This window comes from Pseudonaja textilis, chromosome 17 (genome assembly GCF_049901715.1).
Source record: "Pseudonaja textilis isolate UNSWEBS1 chromosome 17, rPseTex1.2, whole genome shotgun sequence".
Lineage (NCBI taxonomy): Eukaryota > Metazoa > Chordata > Lepidosauria > Squamata > Elapidae > Pseudonaja > Pseudonaja textilis.
The window spans coordinates 2181283-2200666 of NC_142006.1; the positions used below are offsets into that span (position 1 = coordinate 2181283).

The 19384-nt window shown below is 46.5% G+C and overlaps 1 protein-coding gene across 12 annotated transcripts in view; it reads right to left on the reverse strand.

Annotated features, from left to right (window-relative positions):
* Positions 1-19384, reverse strand: part of STRBP (spermatid perinuclear RNA binding protein) — a 77115-nt gene that overhangs the window by 12114 nt on the left and 45617 nt on the right. For 8 of the 12 annotated variants that reach the window (XM_087914397.1, XM_087914393.1, XM_087914395.1 and 5 more), the window contains exons 4-14: positions 16830-16995; positions 15731-15875; positions 8113-8207; positions 7868-7963; positions 5874-5985; positions 4840-4937; positions 4506-4617; positions 3719-3811; positions 1866-2065; positions 1559-1717; positions 68-202 (exon numbers count right to left, since the gene is read on the reverse strand). In XM_087914397.1, coding sequence (XP_087770523.1) covers positions 68-202; positions 1559-1717; positions 1866-2065; positions 3719-3811; positions 4506-4617; positions 4840-4937; positions 5874-5985; positions 7868-7963; positions 8113-8207; positions 15731-15875; positions 16830-16995 — 1411 coding nt within the window. The remainder of the gene's footprint in view (positions 1-67; positions 203-1558; positions 1718-1865; positions 2066-3718; positions 3812-4505; positions 4618-4839; positions 4938-5873; positions 5986-7867; positions 7964-8112; positions 8208-15730; positions 15876-16829; positions 16996-19384) is intronic. The other 4 variants (XM_087914398.1, XM_087914403.1, XM_087914405.1 and 1 more) reach the window with 1 other exon arrangement.

The window sequence follows — 19384 nt, forward strand, 5'->3', positions numbered from 1 at the left end:
TTGGCTGGGCGTCACCCCCAGAGGAAGTCCCAGGCCCGAGGGGGGCGGGGGGTAGGGTCCTCCTCACCTCCATCACAAACCGCTTGTCATGGCTTCCTCCTGTCTCGGAGATGAGCTCGTATTTCAGGCCTCGCCGCTTCTCGTTGAGCTCCATCACCGGATTCTTGCCGCTGGCTGTGAGGATGGGACCCTGAGTTCGGACCTAGGAAAAGCAGCATGGGCTGGAGGGGCCAGGGACTACCGGGGCCACCGGTTTCATCCCGGCAACGCGTTTGATTGGTGAGAAGGACTGCTCTCTTCTCCGGCAATTGGTGTGAATCAGAAGGGAGATAGGTATGTAGGTAGGTAGGTGGGTAGATAGATAGATAATAGGTAGGTGGGTAGGTAAATAGATAGATAGATAGATAGATAGATAGATAGATAGATAGGTCAATAGATGGCTAGATAATAGGTAGGTAGATAATAGGTAGATATAGATAGATAATAGGTAGGTAGATAGGTAGGTGGGTAGATAGATAGATAATAGGTAGGTGGGTAGGTAAGTAGATAGGTCAATAGGTAGGTAGATAGGTGGCTAGATAATAGGTAGGTAGATAGATAATGGGTAGGTAGATAGGTAGGTAGGTAGATACGATAGAAAGATACAGAAAGAGATAAATGATAGAGATGATAGAGATAGACAAACAGCTAGATGATAGAGACAAAGATGATATAGACATAGATATAGAGAGAACGATAGAGATGACAGATGAGATAGATAGATAGATAGATAGATAGATAATAGGTAGGTCGATAGATGGATAGATAATAGGTAGGTAGGTAGATAATATGTAGGTAGGTAGGTAGGTAGGTAGGTAGATACGATAGAGAGATACAGAAACAGATAAATGATAGAGATGATAGAGATAGACAAACATAGAGAGAACGATAGAGATGATAGATAGATGAGATAGGTAGATGAGAGAAAGAGAGAGAAATAGAGATGATAGACAAATAAATAGGTAGGTAGATAGGTAGATAGACAGACAAGACAGAGAGAGACAGATAGACAATACATAGATAATAAGTGGACAGACCGAGGTGAATTGGGAGATGGATGGGTGGGTGGATAGAAAGAAGGCATGAAATGGAATATGAATAGAGGGAAGAAACGGAAGCACAGAGGGAGAAAGAGAGAGAGATGGAGAAATAGATAAACAGAAAAGGGAAGATGGATAGACAGAACGAAGGGAGGCAGGCGAATAGATGATAAGAGAGATAGAGAAGAGAAAGCAAGGAAGGAGCATCTCCAGCAGCCCAATTCGTACACGAAGGGGAAGCCGTACAAATCTTCTCCTCCCGCGTGCTTTCACACCCGATTGCCCCCACGTATTTTCAGGAAATGGCAACCGGAACAGGGGGCTCCCCTGAAAGGACCTTCTGCCCCTTCGTGGCGGCCGTTACCACATTCCTGCACAATTTGGGCATCTCCCAGGCGCACCGCCACCACCTTCCTCCCGCCTGGGCCAGAAATACTCGAAGGAAAGAGATAGAATGATAAGGGGGAAAGACGACGCACCTCTACGGTTGCAGAGGTATCAACTGTGGAATTTCCATTATTATTGCTCAGGTGTGAAGACACACTCTCGTTTTTGCCTTCCGTATCCGACTTCTCATCAGAGCTTGTGCATTCCATGTCTGCGTCGAAGCCGGTGGGGTAACCCATCGCTTGCAACACCTGCGGCGGATCGCATAGCGGGAGAACCTTCTTCATGGGGCCAAGGCACCGAGCCAGGGATCCCCAACCCGTCCCAGCCCCCACCCCCACCCCCGAACCCTTACGACAAAGACGCCCAAGGTCTAGCAGAGAACCTGGTTGGGCTCACCTTCACGGCCACGTGAAGCTTGGCCGTCTTCTTGGAAGGTCCTGAGGCTTCGTAGGTCGTCCCGTCCACATCGACCGACATGGTGAAGACCGGCGCGTGGACAGGCCCCGACTGAGAGAGCAGCTTGTACTGCAGGCCAGGCCGGATCTGATTCAGCCGCATCAAGGCATTCATGAGGTCTATTGCTTTGCTATCAAGGACTGTCAAGGAAGGAAGCCGCAAGGCAGAGACAGACTAAGAAGGGGAGAATTGGGGTGGCCTACGCATCATCACAAAATCTCCAGAACCGTAAAGCCTACAAACTTGAAAAGGTGGCACGCATGTTCCTCTTGGCCTCCAGGGGCTCACTAAGAAAGGATTTTCCTTAATGACCATCAGAGCATTAGGATTTCCTATATTATCATCATTATTAACACGCTCTGATGCTAAGGAGTTCTACTCCCCCTCCCCACCTGAAAAGAAATCTCTTCCAAATGCGAAACCCAAGCAGAGAAGAGTTTCAGTTTTACTTTCACAGCAGCAACCAGCTTTAGTACAGAATAGTTGGGCTAAGCCTCGCCCAGGCTCCTTGCTGTCTCCTTGCTCACATAGTAAATACTGCTTCAGTTTCCAAACAGCCCTCCTCTCTCACACACACTGACAGGACTCTAGCCAAATGAACACCGACGGATGCTGGTAGGCAGAGGCAGAATTTTTCCCCTTTATTTTCCTCCCCCAAAACTAAGCCCGACCACATAGTTTCGTAGCAAAGCACGGGTATCCAGCTAGTCACTTTATATTATTGTCTGAACATAAGAACTGAATAGGCTAATGTTTTCCAGAAGTATCCTTTCCTTTCCCCTTTTCCTTTCCTTTTCCTATCTTCCTTTCTTTTTTCTATCTTCCTTTCCTTTTCCTTTCCTTCCTTCCTTTCTTTACTCATTCATTCATTCATCTAATTTATTTGTTAAATTAAATTAAATTCTCTTAAACCACCTCAGGCAAAGTTTGAAATTTGTTTTGAAAGCTAGCATCCAGCATTTGTTAAAAAAAAAAAAAAGTAACGGTTTTATCCAAATCCAAAGTGACTATGCTGAAGTCTGGAAAAAAAGAATCTAGTAATCTTTATACAGAGAAAACAGGGATGTTTGAGTTTTATTTGTTTACTAGAGAAAAGCCAAACATGTGAAATCAGAGCTGACTGTGGCCAATTCAAGGCTCAGAATTAGCATCTGCTGCTAAGCACTGCAATTATTTAAAAGACCCATTTAGTGAGCACAGTTGGAACCGGCAACTCAGTCATGAAGCGAAGCGATTGTTCAGTGAAACCATGACTGGGTTCACAGTCTTACTCCCACTTTCCTTTGTGTTGTAAACTTGTCGTAAAATGTAAGCAACTTTTTCCATCCCCGTCGTACCTGCAAACGGTGGCTAAACGAGGCAGTCAGTAAACAAGGAACTGCAAAATCCCCATTGCAAGAGTTAGCTAACAATGGAGCAGAAATGAATGAAGGGCAGCTTAGAAATTAAAAAAAAAAATGTGGCGATAATGAAAGCAAAGAAGAAGAAGAAGAAGAAGAAGAAGAAGAAGAAGAAGAAGAAGAAGAAGAAGAAGAAGAAGAAGAAGAAGAAGAAGAAGAAGAAGAAGAGAGAGGAGAGGAGGAGGAGAGGAGGAGGAGGAGGAGGAGGAGGAGGAGGAGGAGGAGGAGGAGGAGGAGGAGGAGGAGGAGGAGGAGGAGGGAGGAGGAGGAGGAGGGAGGAGGAGGAGAAGAAGAAGAAGAGAAGAAGGAGGAGGAGGAGAAGAAGAAGAAGAAGAAGAAGAAGAAGAGGAGGAGGAGGAGGAGGAGGAGGAGGAGGAGAAGAAGCATCCTTACTTTTCCTCAAATTCCTCTTCATTTTCTTACTGGGGTCTTTCTCGTCCCCCAACCCATCTTCAAAAGGCCTCTTTAGGGCAGAGGAACCTGCGCCTAGAACGAAAAAAAGAAATTGTATTTTTAATTCCATAATAGGAAGAGGCGAGCATCGCTGATGGGCATGATGAAAACTGAGCCATTGAGGAAAAAGCTTTGGGGGAAAAAAAACCCCTTTTGCATGAAGGAAGATTGGCTGTGGGTACTGCTCTTTGGATGCCAGTTTTCTAGACTGGGAGAGGAAGGGGTTTTTTGGGGAGGGGGGGTTGGGAATCTCAATTAAATATATATAGATAAATATATATAGATAAATCTATATATATCTATAAAAGCTCCCAAGGTGGAGGAATAAAAAGTAGAACTCAACTGAATCAATGAGGGATTTAAAAACGTCACGGAGATTATAATTTTCCAGTACACAGTCAATTAGTTGCAATTAATTAGACCGTGATTGTATCACTGGAAGATCGGCTGTCAAGGAAAGGGAGAATGAACAGAATAAGAGAGCTGGAAGGGACCTTGGAGGTCTTCTAGACCAACCCCTTGCTCAGGCAGGAAACTGTATCCCATTTCAGACAAAACAGGTGTCCAATCTCTTCTTAAAAGATCTCCAGGGTTGGGGTGCCTACAACTTCTAGAGGCGAGTTGTTCCACGGATTAATTCTTCTCACTTGTCAGCAGTTCAAGGCTGCTTCTCTCCTTGATTAGCTTCCATCCGTTACTTCTTGGCCTGCCCTTCAGGTGCACCTACCTTCTTTGTCGGCCCCTGACCACGAATATTTCTGGAACGACTTATTGGAAGGGAGAGGATCCATCTCCAGCACCTTGTAGATTTGGCCAAAAGCCGACAGTCTCAGGGCATGCTGTAAAAACCATCAAAATGGGTCAAACATAGAAGGAAGGAAGAATGTTATTCGGCGAGTCAACCCCGCTCCGCTACCAAAGAGCACTCCGCTCCAGAGATTGGGTAGCTTTCAACCCACCACCCCAAGCGGTGATGTTGGGTGCCTTTAAAACACGCCAAGCCCTTGTTCTCCATTGCTGGAGGGAAAGGGGACCAACCTAGGTGGCTGGCCCGTTTTTACCTGGGCACTATGGGTTATGGCTTCCCTTTGTGGAACAGTCACGCTAGACAAGGCATCTGTTGGCTCTCGTTCACAGGGGTCATGCACGCCAGGCCCACCTAGGCACAAGGAAAGGAGTTCAACCCTAACCTTCTCCAATGGCGCTCAGAACCATAATCGTGATGCCACAGAACCACCCAAAAGAGCTACTGTTAAGGTATTGAAATTTAAGAGCTGACCAGTTGCTGTAAGGCTGATGCAGTAAGGATGCATCCGCATAGCACGGCTATTGCCCTTTTAAGATAAAAAGAATGGATCCACAGAAGTTTTAGCTCTTTAAGAGGTGTCTACATAAAGGCAGCTATTAGAGGGTGTGTTCTCTCTCCTTGTGTCCTGTATCCATTGCAGAGTTCTCCGTGTAGAGTTAAGAAGATGGGTTGCTTGTAAGGTATTTTGCCTCCCACATACATAACTGTCTGGTAGATAAACCACTGTTAAATGTCTAAGTCTCTGCGTGCTTTGTTTTGCTTCTGGGTTGTCTCATAATAGTAGTTACACTGCAAAACGCTCTGACAGCTACCTGGGAGGAAAATGACTAGTTACAGATGGGTGTCTCTTACACAATGTTATCAGTTGGATTGCATCGGTTTGGCATATGGATTTCAAAGGAAGGTCTAAAGAGAAAAGCTGTGGAGGCAGTTGGGAATGAAAGAGATAGACTCCTCCAACCATCCTTGACTTGCACCAGCCAAGGTTCCCCAAGCCAACCTCAAAAATGAGAACGTATTTTCATCCATTAACATCCATGGAAAAACTGCACTGTGTTTTATGCTAGTATCACCCATGATAGCAGATCTTAGAAGGAGACCTCTGCTCACTCTCAAGAAGGGTGGACAACCCATTTCATTCTCCTACTTAAGAGAAGACCTTGGAGAGATGTCTTCTAAACTCACGGGATCAGCAAACCGGAAGACCACCATCCAAATAGGACACGCTAGAGTGGTCCATCAATGCACGACTGGTCAACCTTCAAGAAAACGCTTGGCAGATCTTACCTGGCAACAGGATGCCCGAGGCCAAACACTCCAACACTCGCCGGAGAGCTTCCCCTGCACCCAACGGCCTGTTGCAGGTGCCAATGGCTTTCTCGCACAGCAGTTCCAAGGGCTGGAAGACAACTGAATGGTGTCAGTACTCAATGGTGTAAAAATAATCACAGAAAGACAGGAGGACTGATGGACGGACAAGGCAAGTCCAACCATGAGCTCAGAAAGGCCCCCAAATAATTGCCATCCGTCATAGCTATGGTTAGAAATTCTGCCCTCTTCTTGGAGGTATCTGAATGTTTGGATCCACCAAAGGGGAATCATAAACCCGCCATCCCATTCTGGCAACTGGTGTTATGAGATCTGAGTGTACAAGGGGCCTAGTCGCAGTAATGTGATCCATGTTGACATCAGAACATAAAACACAATTTCTGTACAGAATGTGGTGTTGGCACTCCTATCAACCAGCAGATCAATTTGGACCAGGGAGAAAAATCTCTTGGGTGGAATATATATCATATTCCAGAATAGGGGGGAGGAAATTGCTCTGTAGCAGAGATGGATGCCAACAAGGGTGCCCCTCACTGATGATGTTAGCCAGTTGGGTAATGAGACATCTGCAAGCCAGCAACCAAGCTCAGAAGGCACCAAGTCCAACCCTGAGCTACACATCTTTTCTTCTACCAGTGCCCCTCTAATGTGGAAAGCTAGGACGTCTGTTTTGGATCCATCACTTTTGGGGCAGAAGAGACAAACTTGGGAACTACTATGTGGTCCTCTCCTCAGTTGTGCAAACCTGGTCTTTCTAGCCCACCCAAAAGGAATAAGGGCTGCACTGATGCTCTTCGTTTTCAACAGACCTGGCTTAGGAGACCATCCCGGACCACGGATGGTTGAAGATAGCTCTTGAGATGTTGTTCAACTGCGTGTTCGCCCTGAAGATTCTGTCTCATGGACAGGTAACCCAGCCCAAGTCCCACAGAAGGCACTAAAATCTGAAGTCAACACCTGCCAAGGATTATTTTTTTTACAAAAACAACTGGCTGGGGTTGAGGGGACTTTATGCGGTATCTCAAGCGCTGAGGACGAGAAATACACCCCTCTGTTTGCAACAGAATACTCTACACCACCAGGGTTGAGATTTTGAATTCGGACAACTGAGAACTACGCCGCCTACGGTTTGACTTAAAAACAGAGTTTACAAAATAATCTGCTTTAATGTACTACCAATCAGTGACTTTTTCACCTTCGACCGCAACAACACAAGAGCACACAGCCGATATAAACTTAATGTACACCACGTCAAACTTGACCGCAGAAAGTACAACTTCAGCAACAGAGTGGTCAATGCCTGGAACGCATTACCTGACTCTGTGGTCACATCCCCAAGTCCCCAAAACTTTTCCCTCAAACTAGCCACTGTTGAGCTCGCCCCCTTCCTAAGAGGTATGTAAGGGGGCGTGCATAAGCGCACAATCGTGCCTACCGTCCAGAGGCGGGCATTCAGCTGGTTCTGACCAGTTCTGGAGAACCGGTAGCGGAAATTTTGACTAGTTCAGAGAACCGGCCAATCCCGTCTCTGACTGGCCCCGCCAACCCCATATCTCTTCTCTGCCTCCCATTGAGTCCCAGGTGATTGGCTGGGTCTTATTTGGTTGCCCTGCACAGGAGAACGGAGCTGGAAAGCAGGTTAGTGGGGTGGGGAGGGAAGGGGGATTTTGCAGTATCCTTTCCCTGCCACGCCCACCAAGCCACACCACGCCCACCAAGGCACGCCCACAGAACCAGTAGTAAAAAAATTTGAATCCCACCACTACTACCGTCCCTGTCCTATTGTCCCCAATTATTTGTACCCATTTCCTGTACTTATACTTATGTTTATTATCTTGCAAGCTATTGACAAATAAATAAAATAAATAAATAAATTAGAAGAGGCAAAAGATTAATTCTGGACTGCATTCTCCTGAGCAAATTATTGCAAATGAGGACTCAGCAACACTCACCCAACCTTTCAAAGGCGCCCAGGTAGGAACTCTGTTGCATAAATCTCTGAGGATCCGTAGAACAATCACGCACGATTTTAGCCCGTTCGCTCTGGCCTAAAAAAAACCAGAATTGTTCCTGTTCTTGTCTGCAGGGAGAGGTCCAACCTAAACGACTATACGATTTATTTTAATTTTCTAGTATTATTTTTAAAAGAAAACTTTTTTTTTGAAAGGCTACGATAGGTAAGAACAAAAAGCCCAACCTGGAACCATTTGGCGTGTCGCAGAGACGCCAAAGCTTCGAGGCATTTTTGCCTGCTGAGTAAATCCGAAGGTTCTTTCACCAGGGCACTGTCTACTGGGAAAATGGGAATATGAGAGAAAACAAAAAGAGACATGCAGAGTTGGAACAAGCGGACAATTCTGATGCCCCAAACACAGAACAAATGCCAGCAAGACAGAAGAATTTTAATAAGACACCCAGAATTGCACTGGCTTGCATTTTAACGGCGTAATTTTTGTCCTCTCAAGCATATTTTTTAACAAGATAACACATATGCCAGGTTGTTGTTCTTTTTTTATATATATATAAAAATAAGATAATAGTAATTAGGCGTTGCGTAACAAGAAGCAAAATATATAAGCCATTTTTTTTTTCCAGTGTTTGCAGACAATCTGGGATCTTATTAATTGGTTAAAAAAGAACTTGGGGGCAGACTATACAAAGTGTGAGGCTTTGCATCGTTCTCGTGATTTCTCAAGGCAAAAAGAAAATTTGGGAGCAGAACTGCTCTCTAAAAAGCTTTACGTTCGGTTAGGTAGGCTCACCTCCCTTTTCAAAAAAAGCAGTGGTCAGAATCCCTCAGAGCCAAGACCCCCAGAAAACCAGGAATCTGCAGAGAGAGAACGTTGTTATTTTAAATGTTCTCCTCACAATTTGGATCAGGCAGCCACAAATCATTGAAATTTACACTCTTTTTCCTCTGGAAGCCTTCTACGTTGGCGTGGCCCAACAAACTCTTGGAAAGCGGGAATATCTGTTGGGTTTCGTCCATTTTTCTCTACTTTTTTTTTTTAGATAAGACACGGATTGACTGAAGCAAACATCAAAATACTTTGCCAGGTTTGTTAGGTGGAAGTATTTTGAGAGAAGACATTTGCTGAGAGAGATCTGTGAAGAGGTTCTTGGACGTATCAGGACCACAAAAGCTCTCTGGATAAGATTCTGCATCCGGGGCATTTCAGAAATTTTGCCTACCCAGCCTGCTAAACCAGCACAAATCCATGCAGGACCCAGGCAAGTCACACCTTCGGCTTTTGGGATGGAGCTGTGATGGTTACCAACCACACCAATTTTACTTCTTTTTTTTTAAAGGCAAGCCAATGTTGTGTTTGGAGCTTGCAATAAGAATTACAACTTTTTCCAAGCTGCCTCAAGCTCTCAAGAAAGAAGCAACTGGGGCGGAAGTTAAGGGCGTGTCGGAGTGTGTTCTTCTGAAAAAAATTCCCCAGAACTGCTGTTTGTCCAGCTTTGCTTTTTAAGGAGAGGAAGCAATTGTTGGATGTGATTGAACGCACACCGAGATTGCTAGCTGGGAAGAGTAAAGGGAAAGATTCTCTTTGCACATCCGTGCCAGTCGTTCCCAGCTCTAGGGGGCGGTGCTCGTCTCCGTTACAAAGCTGAAGAAGAGCCAGCGCTGTCCGAAGACGTCTCCGTGGTCATGCGGTTGGCAGGACTAACCGCCGAAGGCGCACAAAACGCTGTGACCTTCCCTTCCCACTATTTTTGTACTTGCATTTTTTTATTTTTACGTGCTTCCGAACTGCTAGGTTGGCAGAAGCTGGGACAAGGAACGGGAGCTTACTCTGTGACGTGGCACTAGGGATTCGAACTGCCAACCTTTCTGACCAACAAGTTCAGCATCTTAGCCACCGAACCACCGTCTCTCCCGGGGAAGAATGTTAACAATGCAATATGTGGTCAGAAGCACAATATATAGCTTTGTATTTTGTATTTGTACTTTCAGCAATGCCTTTACTCCAGGCGGTTCCAACATTGGCAACTTAACCACTTGTGTGGACTTCAAACTCAGACTTCAGACTTCAAACCCTGGATTCGGGGAGTTTGGAAGTCCACAAGCTGTAAAGTTGCCAAAGTTGGAAGACCTCAACCTTGACTCAAAACCATGGACCCACCGGGGCGTAAAGAAACCGAAAAAGAGAGTAAACCTCAAAAATCTGCCTTGCGTTGGCTCTTCTTGCCTTGTTGAGTAACCACAAAGCTTCACACGGTTATCGTCAACCCTCTATGAACTGTGCAGCAGAGTTGATTTTTTTTTTAATTTTTATTTTTTTTTAATTTGGCATAGGGTTACTGGTGGGTCTGCAAGACGCCCAATAAAAGCTGCATAGTCATTGACAAGATTAGCCATCAGGTGGCTCACAAGCACAACAAGGACACAACTCTAAATTTTGGAGGGGTTGGTTGGTTGGTTGTTGTTGTTTTTTTCGAGAAAAAAAAAAGGAAGTTAGCTGTGATTGTTGTTTTTTCTCTCCCCAACTTTTAATCGGCAACGGTTCTTTCTCCGCGGAGAGGAAGGACCTCGCTGGTCTCACCTTCCATGGATAACTGGAGTCATTTGGATCGTATTAAGCTTTTGGAAGCATTTGTATTTCTGAGGGAAGGCGAATGGCGTCTGGTTGATTTATTAATCAAATTTACAGAGCGGCGTTTTTCACAAACAACCGCCCAGACACGGCAGAAAGATCTGCTCAAATCTAAGCTTCGTATACGGCAATCGGTGAGTAAACGAAGACTTCGCTTGAAAGGCCTGAGAGGAGGGGAAGAAAAAAAAGCAACAACGACAGACTGTCCATCTCCAAGGCCATCTCACCAACCACGAATGGTCCTAGCAGCTTCCTTCACTACTCGTGCAGATGGGCAACCATTAACACAGAGCGAAGGAAAAGCAAATGGCGGACGATTCTGAGAACCTCCCGGTGAACCTTCTTCTGCCTTAATGGTTCTCCCTGGAGGAAGATAAAACCTTCCCCTCGCAGTGCTGGTTAATGCTTCCTGAAGGAGCCATGCTGAAGAGGTTGAGCGAGGGAGACCTTGGAAAGCAACAGGGGGGGTGGGTGGAGAGAAGTTATGCTGTGGTGTTTCCGAAAGGTTGTGCCTCTTGGTTGGGAGGAGGCGATTGTGAGAGTGAAACTCTTGGAGGAGGGGGGGAAAGAGAAGAATGGAAAGAGGAGCTGGTGTGGAGGAAGAGAGGAAGAGGACCAGTTGGGGAAAAACCATGGGTAGAAAACGGTCATCGGTTCATGCCTGTCCATCAATGGTGGTGAAAGGTTAGTAAGGAGGTTCTAGGTAAGGTTGAGAAGATACAATAGGTCATGAGGAGACCAGGGTGAAGAAAGAAGGGGCATTAGCATTGCAAATGGATGTATGGTGGAATCTGTGTCAACATGAGGCCTTCTTCTAAAGGTTAATTGACCTCTTCTTCTTCTCACTTGGGCTTCTTTCTTGGCCCAACAATGGGCCACGTCAACTTACACCAGCTTTTTACCCAGAAACCCAGGTTTCCCTCAGAAAAACCCATCTCTCTTTTTCTCCTGACTTCAAGCCACGGGGAGTCCATTAAAACAACGGAGGGCAGAGTGAGGAGGAAAGAGACACACCTCTAAGAGAACCCATCATGATAGCAAATCAACACCTTCAACAGCCTCAGTTATTTGGAAGTGGAACTGAAGAAATATCTGAAGGTTACATCAGGCCAAGCTAAGATCCCTGAAGTCACCAGATCAACTGTGATGGGGGAGTTTTTGGGTTGCGGGAGGGCTGTCATTCATTGCTCCCCGCAGCTGGTACAGGGTAGGGAAAGGGATTCACCCCACCCCCCACCCCAAGGACTGGGAGGGGAGGGGGAATGGACGAACAGAGGAGCCATTCATCCAGATGACAGACCCTCCATAAAGACACAGTTTTACTACATCGAAAAACTGCCAGCAAATGGACAAAAATTAATAAATGGACTCATAATAGAAAACGCTTTTGTTTGTGTGTTTTTTAATAATAATTTTTTAAAAAAAAACAATAGTAAAAAGAGCACGTTCAATCCCTTCTTTTGTCTGCATATGCACAGTTTTGGGAAGACTGCCAACCGAACGGTGGGCGTTCAAGATTTGCTGCTAAACTGATCCAGTCGGTGGCATCAGGGCAGGAAAATCAAATTTGTTCCTTCCACAATAGAATTTGTGCGATGCCTAGATTGGGGCCGAATGCTTCCCCTTTCAAAGGATGGCAGAAACAACCATAAAAAAAAATAGAACGTTGTTGATGGCCAGGACACGGGGAACAACTCTCAAATCTGCTCTGGGCTCCTTTTTGGGGATCAGCGTGGATCCCTCTCAACCAAAACTGTAGGAAGTCCTGGCTGGCCTGCTCCAAAAGGCAGCAGATCCAACATCAAGGACGCAGGTACTACAGCAGTGAAGGTGAACCTCTTTGTGGTGGTGTGCCAAAATGTGTGTGTGTGCTGGCACCCACAATGCAATGCACCTGCCCCCCCCCCTCACACACATGCACGCACGACATACATACACCTGCCTCCTTACCTGCACTGCGCAGGTGTGGCTCCCAGCTGATTTTTGGCTCGTTTGAGGCTGTTTTCGCCCTCCTGGGGATTCGAGGAAAGCCTCTGCAGCCTTGGGAGGCCGAAAAACGGGCCTGTTTCGGCACTTGCGGTATTTTCCGGAAGGCCCATTTTTCAGCCTCCCAAGGCTGCAGCCTCCAGGAGGGCAAAAATGGCCTCAAATGGGCCGAAAATCAGCTGGGAGGCACGTACATGCACAGTGCGGGTAAGTTTGGCTGGGGCTTGCGTGCCCACACAAATGGCTCTGCGTGCCACCCATGGCACTCATGGACCTACAGTGATGTTGGCTTGATACTGCAAGGAGGAAAGGCAAGCAGAGGCCTATGGGGGTAAGCTCAGGAAGAAAAACACGAACCACGGGGAAAGGGGGCTCAGCGACCTCTGACATCCCTATCGAAGTTGCCGTCACGCCCGAAGCCATTTTCCCCTTGGCACCTACAGGGTTGTCACAGTGGAGAGGAGCCGAGCTGGGGAACAGGAGGGGGGAAGTAGAGATAGCTGGAGGATTGTAGCCAAAATAAAATTCTTTCCTCTGGGAACCAAGGATTTTCCCACCAGGTGCTAAGGAGGTGGGATCCGAGACCAACGAACCCTCGGACTGTGGCCTGATTGGATGGAGTGCAGGGGTAGGGCAAGGAAAACTTTACTTTTAACTGGGGGGAAACCAGGGGTGTATATTAAAAGTCGGGTTTCCCCCAGACGTGCCGATAAGGTAAAGGAGCTAAGTCACATGCTAGTCATTTCCAACTTCAGGGGGCGCTGCTCCTCTCCGTTACAAAGCCGAAGAAGAGCCAGCGCTGTCGGAAGACGTCTCCGTGGTCATGTGGCCAGTATGACTCCATCCCGAAGGCGCACGGAACCCTGTTACCTTCCCGCCAAAGGTGGTCCCTATTTTTCTACTTGCATCCTTTACGTTCTTTCGAACTGCTGGGTTGGCAGAAGCTTCTGGGACAAGGAACGGGAATTCCCTCCGTGATGCGGCGCTGGGGGTTCGAACCGCCGAACTGCCAACCTTTCGGATCGACAAGCTCGGCGTCTTAGCCCCTGAGCCACCGCGTCCCTCAGACGTGCCAATATGACATTGCCTATTAAATCTGTGCTTTGAGGAATATGCCTGCCTTGGAGTTTTGATTCTGCTGGGGGGGTGACTTGGGACCCTGACAGTTGCCAATGGTTCAAGTCAGGACAGGACCCTGAAAGAGGGGTGGAAACCCATTCAATTAAACAAAGCCACCCTGGATTTTTTGACGGATAAACCATCCAAGATGCCTGGGCTTAATTCCAAGGACAAAGACCTCCACAGTCACATTGTGAGGGGCCTGAGAAGAGAGGGACTGTGAAATTAGGCTGGATTCACTGCTGTTCTCTCCTTGACGCGGAAGATCACACCAGCCATCGCTGTGTCTTCTTGCAGACGGAAAGTCAAGGCAGACACAGAAGCAGGAGAAAGGGGCCCAGCGAGGAATGAACCAGATAAAATTTCACAAAGGACCATCCGGTTCGTCCGTGGAAGTCAGCTGTAACTTCAACTGGGCCGTGTGGAAACCAAGCTTTCGTTCGGCGTGTCAGTATGTTTGTAAGGAAAAGGAAACACACAACATTTTATGGTTTGGACAGAACTCTTTTCTCACGTTAATTGTCTCCTGTTCATCGTCGGGCAGCATTTAAAGCAAAGTGACCAGATATTGATTGTCAACTGATAGCAAAGCAGACGAAAACTTCAGTGGTGAATTGAAGGTCACTTGGTGGGACGTAAACCAACTCAAAGGACTTCCTTATAAGATTATAAAATTACTAGCTCAATCCCCGTGCTTCGCTACAAAACTATGTGGTTGGGCTTAGATTGGGGGAGGAAAATAAGGGGAAAAAAATTCTGCCTCTGCCTACCAGCATCCACTGGTAACCTGCCTAGTATCCTGTCAGTGTGCGAGAGAGTTGAGGGCTGTTTGGAAACTGAAAGAGTATTTGCTGTGTGAGCAAGGAGACAGTAAGGAGCCTGGGTGTGGCTTAGCTCAACTGTTCTGTACTAAAGCTACTTGGTGCTCTAAAACTAAAATGGAAACTCCTCTCCTCTGCTTGTGTTTTGCACTTGGAGGAAATTTCTTTTCAGGTGGGGAGGGGGAGTAGAACTCCTTAGCATCAGAGCGTGTTAATAATAATTATAATATATGAAATACAAATGCTCTGATGGTCATTTCGAAAAATCCTTTCTTAGTGAGCCCCTAAAAGCCAAGAGGAACGTTAAGTGCCAAATTTCAAGTTTGCACGCTTTATAATTCAGGAGATTTTGTGACGATGCTCGAGTGGTATTTTGCTTTTATAGAGAGAGAATGAAAATAGGGACTGACTTTAGAAACCTTTCTCTTCCTTGGGCACAAACGGAAATACGACTCGAACGGTTTCTAGAACCACTTCATTCGAAAGGAACCAAGAAACGGCTTCTCCTACCTCCAAATCAGCATCCAGTGAAAGAGAGATGACTATCTCCGGAGGTTTATAATGTCAGGTGGCAAATTTTCTTCTCATGCTTAGCCCCAAATCCATACCTCTGAACTGGATTCAGAGCTGGAGGCACACTAAAACCCATCTAATCCCTGTTCCCTTGGGCCTTGGACCCACCGGATCATCAGTTTCCAGTCTGTAGAAATCCAAAGCTTTCTACAGTCCGGGACCAGCTCACTCCAGAAGTGTGCTGGTTTCACACTTGGCTGCCAATCCTGCAAGTCTTTGGATCAGGCAGCGTCGTAGGAAATTACACGTTTTCTATACTTCTAGAAATCCGAGCAGTATCTTTGGCGGCAGAGGGGCGCAGTGGTGAGAATGGAGTACTGCAGGCTAATTCTGCCGACTGTCGGCAATTCGATCCTGACCGGCTCAAGGTTGACTCGGCCTTCCGGGGTGGGTAAAACGAGGACCCAGATTGTTGTGGGGCAAGAGGCTGACTCTGTAAAACCGCTTAGAGGGAGCTGTAGTAGCACTGTAAAGCGCTGTTGCTATTTGGTGACCAGAAAGCAGCTCTCGCCTCACAATCAGGAGGCTGTGAGTTCGATCCTAGGTAGAGGCTCATCTTTGGAATAGGCTCTGCTGCTTGGACTAGATGACCTCCAAAGTCCCTCCCAACTCTGCTATTCTATGATCAAATGCATAAACCCCCTTCCCGTGGGGGCCACAAGTGAGACCCCTTTCACCCAAGGCTCAGCCTCTCCCTTCCAACGTCTCTCTTTACCTCCGTCCTTCTTCTCGGCTTCATCCCGGGTTAGCGGAGAGGTGAGTGTCACCTTGAGGGTGAGGGGGAGCCCCGTTGTGCTACGGATGACGATGGCCGCTTCGCTGGGATGGTGTTCTATGTGGTACTTCTCTTCGGTGAGTTTCTGAAACAATATCCAGAAAACGGGCCTCCGTCAAGCCGCGGGGAGAAGGGCTGGAGCCCGGCGGAGAAACGCTCAGCCCTCACCTCCACCTCAGCGGCACCTAGCTAACCGATCGTTTTTGCAGGAACTGCAGCTATAAACATTTCAACAACCACAGCACCAGCAAAGCGATCCTTTTGAGTCTTCTTTTGGGGAGGAAATGGTCATTTGGGTTTGTTGCTGTTTTTAATGCCTTCTAGAATCTCTGGCAGAGATGAGGTGCTGACCAAGGCTTCCTTAGAAAGCATAAAACACACTCTTGGTCCCAGCAAAACCTCTTTGTCCACTGAAAAGATGCTCCTTTGGGATGAATTTTTAAGCTGCCCCCATTTTTTTCCTTGGTTGAAGAAAAACAACAACCGGGAAACATTTCTTTTACACCCAGATAATAAACAGGGAGGAGAAGCAGCATCCGGAGATTCCTTCTTTCCCCAAAAATACAACCTACCCTGAAAATAAATCCTAGCTTGATTTTTACATGTGGGCCCAATGTAAGCCCTACACTCCAAATAAGCCCTAATTAAGATCCCACCCACTCCAGAGTGGACAAGTAAAAATTAAGCTAGGATAGGGATGGGGGGGGTGGAGCTGCCCTACTACTTACCTTTGGACAATTGTAGCAGGCCTCACGCATCTCAACACCTGTTTTGTTGGCCCATTTCTTCTGCAGCCGGCAAGGTTGGCCAGGGTTTCCTAAAGGCCCCTGGAGCTGATAACAAAGCTCTGGATCGATCCAGAGTCCTTCAGGAAAGCTTTGCTGGCCACAGAAGAAGTTCCCAAAGGCCTCCGACAGCGAAAAGGAGGCCGGGGGCGACGTAGTATAGTCAGTGGATGACATCCCCCGAAAATAAGCCCTGGTGCCTTTTTTGATGGCAAAATATATATATATGACAGGGCTTCTAGAGCTGGGCTCACCTGGATTTGGACAGGTAGATTGTCTTTGACGAGGGATAAGAGGGACTCTGTGGGTTTTTCTTTGCACATCAGTACCAGTTCCAGGTCCATGTCGTCCTTTATCAACAAGCCTTTGGCCACCAAACCAATCCTCATCACGCCACACAAGATCCGGCCACCTTGCTCCCTGCGGAAGAGGAAATTTCATTATTATGATTGGTTGCACATTCAGCCAGATGCTTAAGACTGGATTTGGCCCTGTCAGGTGGTGCTCCATTCAAAATTCAAGAAAGAAAAACTTAAGACTCTTTAGGTTAGAGCAAGGAAATCTTTTACTGAAAGTGAAGTGGTAGCATCAAATAGAATTCTGAATCTGAGAAATTAGGCGCGCAGACCACATATAACAACGTGTTGGAAACGTTCCCACCCCTCATAGTTCAAAGGAGTCTTCCAATTAAAAGTTGTGAATATGATCATGTGGGCAACTTCAGGTGGTGATGAGGCCTCTGTCCGTTGACCTTGACATATTTTGATAAAGATTTGCAGCTGCGCAGAGAAAAGAAAGCTAAGCGAGGAAGAGAAACTTAAGAGCAGGAATTTATATTCCCCCCCTCACTCCTCATTTACACAACACAAGAATGTAACACCTCCAGCTCTCTTCCCAGACATATCCCCTCCCCCCCGTTACTTATGGCAAAGCAGTAGAAAAAATCTTGAAGGCTGACACCTCTGGAGAGCTTCCCAAGGACCTGGGGTAGGCAGATGTGGAAGTTTGATGGTGCTGAAAACATCTTCGCAGGATGTAAGCTGTTCCAAGCAATGCTGCCTGCTGCAATTGACCGATGGGCATTCTGTCAATGCCAATGGCGTTCAAATCATAAATTACAGATAGTTCTGGAACTTACAGCCACAACTGAACCCAATATTTCTGTGGTTAAGTGAGACGTTTGTTAAGTGAGATTTGCCCCATTTTATGAAAATGTCTTGCCACCGTTAAGGGAATCCCTGCTGTTGTTAAGTGAGTCACACAGTTGTTAAGTGAATCTGGCTTCCCCATTGACTTCCCTGATCAGAAAGTTGCAAAAGGTGGTCACATGACCTCAGCACACAGCAATGGTCATAAATATGAACCAGTTGCCAAGCATCTGGATTTTGGTCACATGAGCACAGGGATGTTGGAAAGGTCATGTGAGAAATGATCACAAGTCCCATTTTTTAGTGCCGTCACTCAATGAACAGTCACTAAATGAACTGTTGTAAGTCGAGGGCTACCTATATCACAGTTCACAGCACAGTTTAAGCAGGTATTTAGACTGGATCTGGCATTTCCGTCCACCTATTGAGGGTTTTAAAAGATCTCCTTGCAGGATGTAAGCGGTTCCTAGTAAAGCTGCCTTCTGCAATTGACCAACGGGGATTTTTGTCAATGACGAAAGTGCCCGTAACAGTACTCTAGTGGTTTTGGGGATCGCACCGAAGTGTCATGCCCCTGGTGAAGACTGACTCTGAGCAGTCAGAGGAGGACCCAGGCCCATCCCCTATCCATCCTAGGGCACGCGGGGAGGAGAGGATCAGGGTAAAAGGTGGTCTACTCAGGAGGAGAGGGCCATGATCCCCTTCATGGGTTGCAGGTGTGAGAGCTGCATAAGAGTTTGGACCTGCGTGCTAACCGACGCTGGAGACAGTTTAGTGTTTGATTCCTAAAGAAGGTTTATCTTGGTTGGCGTTCTTCCAACCAACTGTCCCTGATTATCTTCCTGAAGCTGGTAATTATCTATCCTGGTCTGTCGTGGAAACTTTATTCCGTTTTGTCTTTGTTATCGGCGCTTTGAACGTGAACTGTATTCCTTGCCTTTGAAATGTTATTTTGAAAATAGTTTACTCTAGTGTGAACAATTAAACAGTGAAGCCAAGTTGGACGCATTAAAGGACTTTTAGTGACATTTTGGATTTTGTTATATTTCTGATATACTCTGGGTCATCACACGAAGACTCTCATGACTACGGATGCCACCTCTGCTTTCTTTCGCCACAGTCGTTCTATTTCTGCTTGCAATTATTATTATTATTATTATTATTATTATTATTATTATTATTATTATTATTATTATTATGTGAGATTCACAGCCTTTGGGGCTGGTTGATAGCTCAACAGCTCGAGTCCTAACCAAGGACCTAGCAACTGTTCAGGTATTATTGAGGAGCCTCTGTGGCGCAGTGGTTAGAGTGCAGTATTGCGAGCTACTTCTGCAGCCAGCTGCCTACAATTTGGCAGTTCAAATCCCACCAGGCTCCAGGTTGACTCAGCCTTCCCTCCTTCGAGGTGGGTCAAATGAGGACCCAAATTGTTGGGGAGCAAGAGGCTGACTCTGTAAACCGTTTAGAGAGGGGCTGCAAAGCACTATAAAGCGGTATATAAGTCTATGTGCTATTGCTATTATTAATTATTATTATTGTTGTTGTTCTGTTTTGCACCCACCTGCTTGGCTCTCTTAAGCCCAGAAGGGACGTGCAAGGCTTCAGAGAGTGCAAAAATGTGAATGTCAGGCTGTTAACTCATTAGAGCAGCTGTTTTG